A 7,578-nucleotide genomic window follows, 5' to 3' on the forward strand; every position below is an offset into this window, starting at 1 on the left:
ATGTAGCAGTTGTCTTTGGACCTAACTCCCTTCATGATTACTTTGTTTTCTTTGTTAGTAATCAGACATTTAGTTTTGGTGAAGTTTACATTCACACCTTGATCACACAGTTGACTGATGCTTATAAGATTAGCAGTTAATCCTTTAACAAGTAGGACATCATCAAGGTCAGGAACTCCAGGGCAATCCAGCCTACCCATTCCCTTGATTTCCCCCTTTGCACCATCACCAAAGGTAACATAACTCATGGCATGAGGATGAAGTTCAGTTAGCAGATTTTTGTTCCCAGTCATATGTCTAGAGCAACCACTGTCAAAGTACCAATCTTCTTTGGCAGAAACTCTGAGGGAAGTGTGAGCTATGAGACTTGTGACCTTTGTCTTAGGAGTCCATTGCCTTTTGTTGACAGTCTTGTGATGCTTGGACCCTGATTGGTATTGAGGCTGAACAGGGCCAGGATAGCCATATAGCTTATAGCAAAAGGGCTTCAGGTGGCCAAATTTTCCACAGTATTGGCATTTCCATCTTTGATGCTTCCCTTTTTGCTGTTGTGACATCTGATGTGACATCTCAGGTTTGCTTTTAACATGGCTGCAATTAGGTTTGGATTTTGGTTTGTAACCAGTGTAACTGTACTCAACCTTGAATCCAATACCAAATTTGTTTCCTGTTATTTGGCCAGTCTGGAGAACCTTGTCTAAGATGGCAGATCCATTATTAAGCATTCTTACATACTTAGTCATCTCCTCTAGTTTGGAATTCAAGAATACAGCTTCCACCTTTAATTTTGAGATGGTTTCCACAAGCTCTTCCTTTTCATTTTCCAGCTGAGCTATCACTTTCTTCTGGCTTTCAACTTGTCCGCACACTCCTGCCTTTCTGTGGCACAACTCTTTAAGGGTTCTTTCATCATCAATTGACTCTTCCTCAGACCCCCATCTTCCTGTCAATGCAGTCACATGGTTTGTGGCTTCTTCTGTTTCACTTCCATCATACCAAGAGGCCACAAGGCTCCTCTTTTGTTTCTTGAGGTAGGTCCCACATTCAGTTTTAATATGACCATACCCATTACACTCATAACACTGAACTTCTTTGGGCTTTTCTTCAGACTTTGGTTTCTTACCAAAGCTGTTGGATTTACTGATGTCAGATGTGATGTTCTTGACATTTCCCTTTGCTCTCACATCTACCCTTTTTATCAGTCTGTTGAACTGTCTTCCCAGCATTGCTATCTCATTTGCGAGGTTTTCATCAATATCTTGACCACCTTCCTCATCTTCCTCTAAAGTGTTTGACATAAATGTTATGCTCTTGGCTTTCTTTTCAGCTCCATCACATATTCCCATCTCAAATGTTTGGAGGGATCCAATTAGCTCATCAACTCTCATGTTTGAGATGTCTTGAGATTCTTCTATGGCTGTTACTTTCATAGCAAATCTCATGGGGAGTGATCTGAGTATTTTTCTTACTAACTTTTCATCTGACATCTTCTCACCCAAGGCTCCAGTGGCATTGGCAATTTCAAGGATACTCATGTAAAATTCATGAATATTTTCATCTTCTTTCATCCTTAAGTTTTCAAACTTGGAGGTGAGCAGCTGGAGTCTAGACATCTTTACCCTAGAGGTGCCTTCATGAGTGGTCTTGAGAATGTCCCAAGCTTCTTTGGCCACTTCACAGTTGTTTACCAGCCTAAAAATATTTTTTTCTACCCCATTGAATATTGCATTCAAGGCTTTAGAGTTTCCAAGAGTAAGATCATCCTCCTCCTTGGACCATTTTTCTACATGCTTCTTAGTGGTGGCTTCTCCTTCTTTAGTAATGTCAGGATGTACCCAACCTGTTAACACAACTTTCCAAGCCTTGTTATCAAGGGATTTCAAAAACGCTACCATTCTAGGTTTCCAATAGTCATAGTTAGAACCATCCAAAATTGGTGGCTTATGAACAGATCCTCCATCTCTCTCCATTGTACCAGAAAGTATTGCCCCTAGATCTCACCCAGAACTAGAGCAGAATGCCTGCTCTGATACCAATTGAAATTCTGGTATCAGATATAAGATGTCGAAGGTAATGTCACGACACTGATATCTGGTTATAAACAATGGATAAACAAAAACAGAATGGTAAAGCAAATAACACAAGCAATTGTTAACCCAATTCGGTGCAACTCACCTACGTCTGGGGGCTACCAAGCTAGGAAGGAAATTCACTAAAATATAATTAGTTCAAAGACTATCCGTACACTTCACCAAGTTACAGTCTTTCTCACCTAATCTTTACCCGTGCAACTTCTACCTAAGCACTCTTAGATATGAGAACCCACTCACTTCCCTTACAATCACACACCCGTGATCTTAAACAACAATCCCTTGTGAAAAGAAAATACTTTTCAATTACACATTCTTGATTTTACTTCACAGTTTCAATCAAGAAGACACACTCTTGATCTTGCTTCAAAGTTTTGATCAAGAAGACACACACTTGATCTTGCTTCACAGCTTTGATCAAGAAGACACATACTCTTGCTTAACAGCTTTAGAGTGACAAATTACAACCACAAATCAGTCCAATTCAATCATCAATGGATGACTTGAATGACCTACAAGTCTTACGACTAAACAGACACAAACCCTAGCTCTCTCTCTATATTTCGCTCAGTCTTGGTTGTGTATTCAAATAGGTTTTCTAAGTCCCTTTTTATAGAAGCATTGGACATCTTGAAAACCCTAAATCTATTTTCCAATCAAATCTTTTTATAACATCTGTATAGATCTCCTTGGAAAATAAGTAAATTTGGTTGTAATCCATGATTGAATGCACCAGCTAGCCATATCTTCAATCATCCAATGATTGCCATTAATTGTGCAATCACAAAACACCAGACATTCATACTGAATGTTCTGTGTACATGATGTCATGACATCGGGTCTGACATCCTGGAAAAATCCTGCATAATCCAATTTCCTTTTATAGCAGGTACAGCCATATCAGATACCATGACATTGTGTATGTCATATGAAACCATCCTGCATGAACATGTCTTCCATTTAAGCTCCAGTAGGTACAACCAATATCAGAAGCATTGTCATTGTATGTGGCATTCTGAAACAATCCTGCTTGCACATGTTCTTTAACTCCAGCAGGTACATAAGATTTTCTTAGGTGTTTCTCCTGTGATGGTAATGATATGTGTATGCTTACCTTTACTGGCCTCCTTGCTCTTGCCACTAGTCCAAACATTTGCATTCTTTGAGGGAGATTTACCTTAGCTGACTCTTCCTTTTCCCTTTTCCCTCTTTCACGTACTTGGTCGGTTTGCCCCTCTTGATCAACCCTTCAATGGAATCCTTCAGCTAGATGGAATCGTCAGTGTTATAGTTGTGGCCTTTATAAAAGCTATAATACTTTGACTTGTCAGTTTGATATGTTTCTTTGATAGGGTAAGGTGGTCAGATCCCCCTTTCCTGAATTTTGTGTTGGCACAGTCTTGGTAGATCATCTCTTAAGATACATTCAGTGGCATTTACTTCTCGTACCCATCCCATATACCTCGCTCAGAGTCATCTCTCCGTCGGTGGGACTCATTCCCTGTCAGGCGGTATGAGGTGGTGTCAATGGAGATTAAATTATCGAAGCGTGTGTTCAACTTCTCCTCCAAGATCATGTAAGTTTTAGGCTCATCATCTCATGGATGGATCTCACCTTCTTCCTTCTGATATTCAATCTGAAGGGATAATCACGCAGAAGGTCATTCTCTAAGATCCAACACTTAAGACCTTATTTGGCTCCTTCCGCCTCAACAATAACTTGCATGAAAAAAGTCAATATAAGATTGCAAAGTATCTTTCTTCCTTTGAACGGTCCCTCTCAAAGAAACTACAATCATTAAATATCTCTTCCAAGCGGTAAAGTATGCAGAGAGCCGCTCACAAAAATCAGACAATGACTCAACTTCCGTCCGATAGACCATTGAACCATAGCTTGGCCAGCCCGACCAGAGTTAAGGCAACCAACTTTCATTTAGAAGCCTTGCCAACACTAAACTAGTTCATTCGGTCATTAACGAGATGCACATGCTCATCTTGATCTCCCTTTCCATCGCACTCACTTGGCTTGGGCGATTTCTCCATGAATTTTGGTATTTTACTTTCCAAAATCCTGGTTCACAATGGATGCTTCTGTTGAAGAGCATGATTGTCTCGGTCTCCCTCGAGACTTTGGGGAGGACTTTGATATTTTTTGCTCCTCTGTTGATTTTATGATTAAAGAGTTTCATCTTTCTTCATTGCGATCAGATATGGACCGGCAATGTGAGTCCCTTTTTAGACAACCTATTGAAGGATGCTCCCTCGCTGAGGTGCGTTGTGCAATCCTTCTTCAAGGCGAAGCAACCTATCTTCTATCGCTTGTGAATTTTGTTGTCGAACGATGTTATATATGTCGTTCAACAACTCGTTAGTGCCTTACAGACCAAAGTTAGGTCGCAGTAGCTGGAAACTAGGTAAGACTTCAAGTTGTGAGACTAGAGGTGGAACCGGAGGCGCGACTGGAGGAAATTGGACATATTCAGCTACTTGAGGAATCTAGATTAGATCTAGATCTAATAGAACTCCTTCTCCCAGATTCACAATTTTTACAGAGGAGGTGGATGCAATTGATTAATCAATACTTGAAATGCGACAGCATCGACTTCTCGCACAACATCGAAGCGAGTGGCTTTGGATTCATCCATTACTTTGGAAGTAGACGAGTCATAGATCTAAAAATTCGAGGAATCAAAGTTGAAATGATGTTTGATCGAATCCACTCATGTTCAAACTCAGAGGCTTTTGATTTGGTGGCCTAATGAGGTTGCGTATTGGCGAATTGAAGAGTGAATGTGAATCTTTGAGAATGCAGGAATCAGAAGTCGATTCCTAGAGACGACACCAATTTTCGATCTTGAACCAAAAATGGAATGAGGATCAAAAGTAATGGCAAGTTTCGACACGACGAAGAGTGCAGGTTAGCAGTCCAACGTTCAAGTCAGTATGTGAAGGAACAAAGTGAATTGAAATTGAATTTGAAACTTATTATTTGAATTAGCGCATATATATATATATATATATATATATATATATATATATATATATATATATATATATATATATATATATATATATATATATATATATAATAGAGAGAAAATAAATAACTTGTTATTAGTTAAAAGTGAATTACAGAAAACTATTGAATGCATTTGAGACTTGGATTTCTTATGCACGCTGGTAGGATAATTCTGATGTGTTGAAAAAATTTCAGAAGGATCGTAACTCCTCCGTAACAGATTGGACAGAGTATTGACGCAAAACAAATAATAAACACGTGCAAATGAGGTGACTATTAGACGGAGCTTGTTGTTTTGTATGTATAGATTAAATTATCTATTATAACATGTCATTATCATTCTTTTATTTCGTTAGTTGAGACATATATTACGCATTAATATTTTCATTTAAGTTTTTCTATATAAACAATTCTAGAATATTTTTATAGATAATATCAACAAATTATTAATAAATAACATATTAAAAGTAAACATAGCTTTACATCAAGACATTACGTATTTACATGTACATATCTCTATATCCGCGACCCCATGTAGATCCGTCGTCTTTTGGAAGGAGTATCATCTTAAACTATTAAACAATCTCTTAAAGCACTCTTTAGTAGCACTATTTTCCTAAAAACAGTTATAAACTACTCAAAATTTATTTGACTATAAGTTCACACTTGCATATCCTTTTTTCCATTAAAAAAACATTCAATTATCAATTAAAGCATTTCGCTTAAGTCACACACAAATCACACATTTCTACAACTATAACCTGTATAGCAATCATGGAGCAGGTAGTACTTCAAGACTATGCCCCATCTCTGTCTCCATAGCAAGTTTTTTCTTCTTTTCCTTATCTTGTTTAATCTCACCATAGAAATAAGACACAAAACCCCAGAGAGAAAGTACAAGAGAAACCGCTTTCTCAGCTTGAAATCTCTCTTTATAGAAAATTACCGCCAAAACTTCAGTTACCGGCAAAAATACAGCAATTAAAATTCCAGACAATAAAGATGAACCACAAAAAATAACCCCAATTGCTCCCAAGAAAAACGCTTGCCATAACATTGCACTCATCACCAACACCACATAGTAAGTCTTTTCCCCCAATTCAAAATTCCTAGCCTCCTTCGGAATCACCTTCATATTAAAAAAAAAAAAAATCCAAAATCACATTGATAAACCATTAAAATAATTTAATATATGGATCTTCTACTATATAATACAGATATAAGAGTCCTCGATCAAATCAACTAAAATCGATGATCCGACCAACGATTCTATATCTGTATTATTGTAGAAGATCCAGAAAAAGAAGAATGGAGAACTTACCTTAAAGTCGTTATTTGCAATCATGCCGACGGCACAGAAGAGAGTAGCAAATAAACACATAACGAACTGAATTTCCATAACAAGAGAATAAGTGAGGTTTTGTTTGGTTTTTTTATAAATCAATTCAATTGAAGGCAAAACAAATCCATATAATGCAGAAGCAGCAAGAGTAGTGAGAAAACCGATAACATATTGCCTCGTAGAAACACCGGCAGGTCGGTCTCCAGAGGTATGCATAGCCAAAACTCCCGCTCCAACTGTAAGCAACACGACGGCGTTTATCGAGAAAGCGGTGAATTTCTGTTTCACAAGAAGAAAAGCGAAAACCGCGGTGAAACCAAGCTGCGAAGCGATTATTAACGCGGAAGTGGAAACTGGAAGCCGAGCAACGCCGTACGCGTAGAGATAGTCGTCGAGGCCGGTGAGGATTCCGATGACAGCTACGGCGAAGAAGAGAGGAGGTTTCATGGAGATTATTTTCAGCTTTGCGGCGGGTTCGGTGGTGGTTGATGGTGGTGGATTTAGATGCAGACGGCGGCGGTTGATGTATGAGATTGTGAGGGGGAGGATCATTACAGGGAAACCGGCGGTTTCGAGGAAACTGGATAGCCAGACGCGGTGGCCGCCGTGGATGAAGTAGAGACGCATTATGAGGGGACCACCGGAGTTTCCTAAGGCTAATAATAAACAGTTAATTGTGAGAAGAATTCTCTTCATCTTTCTATCTTTCCGTTCTTGATTCTTTTCTTCTGCCATGTGTGAGTTTGTTCTGTCACTGGTTTGGTTTGTGTGAGTTTTCTTGCAACAACGAAACGAACAATGAAACTTAATATATACACTAGGAGACAATATATACACTTTTATGGAGTATTTTACTATAACATAGTATTATTACAAATACAATGCATTGTTTTGAAAATATAATAATACTTTATTTTATTTTAAGTATTTGCCATATTAGAAGAGAATAGTTTTCATAGCATAATAAAATATTCTTGTAACATTTTAGAATTATTACGTGTAGACCTCTCTTTTGAAATGTTATCTTTAAAGTTATTCTTGACTTTATTCTATTTTTTATTTTTATTTTTTGTTTTTAAGTTCTTAAAAGTTTGTTAGGATTGAAATTGACACAAATCTACAAATTA

The 7,578-nt window shown here is 38.0% G+C and overlaps 1 protein-coding gene across 1 annotated transcript; it reads right to left on the reverse strand.

Moving 5' to 3' along the window:
* Positions 1-5,544: 5,544 nt before the first annotated feature.
* On the reverse strand, positions 5,545-7,314 carry LOC127088304 (purine permease 3). Its single transcript, XM_051029240.1, has 2 exons — positions 6,431-7,314; positions 5,545-6,238 (listed from the first exon to the last, which is right to left on the reverse strand). Exons 1-2 carry the CDS (start codon positions 7,184-7,186, stop codon positions 5,882-5,884), a joined length of 1,113 nt encoding a protein of 370 aa, XP_050885197.1. The 5' UTR covers positions 7,187-7,314; the 3' UTR covers positions 5,545-5,881.
* Between the last annotated feature and the right edge of the window lie 264 nt (positions 7,315-7,578).

This window comes from Lathyrus oleraceus, chromosome 5 (genome assembly GCF_024323335.1).
Source record: "Lathyrus oleraceus cultivar Zhongwan6 chromosome 5, CAAS_Psat_ZW6_1.0, whole genome shotgun sequence".
NCBI classification, from domain to species: domain Eukaryota; kingdom Viridiplantae; phylum Streptophyta; class Magnoliopsida; order Fabales; family Fabaceae; genus Lathyrus; species Lathyrus oleraceus.

Excerpts from the sequence above, each read along its gene's own strand:
- LOC127088304 (XM_051029240.1), bottom strand. The coding sequence starts at position 7,186 with ATGGCAGAAGAAAAGAATCAAGAACGGAAAGATAGAAAGATGAAGAGA. Across the intron at positions 6,239-6,430 it reads TTGCAAATAACGACTTTAAG|GTGATTCCGAAGGAGGCTAG; the intron begins GTAAGTTCTCCA and ends TTTAATATGAAG.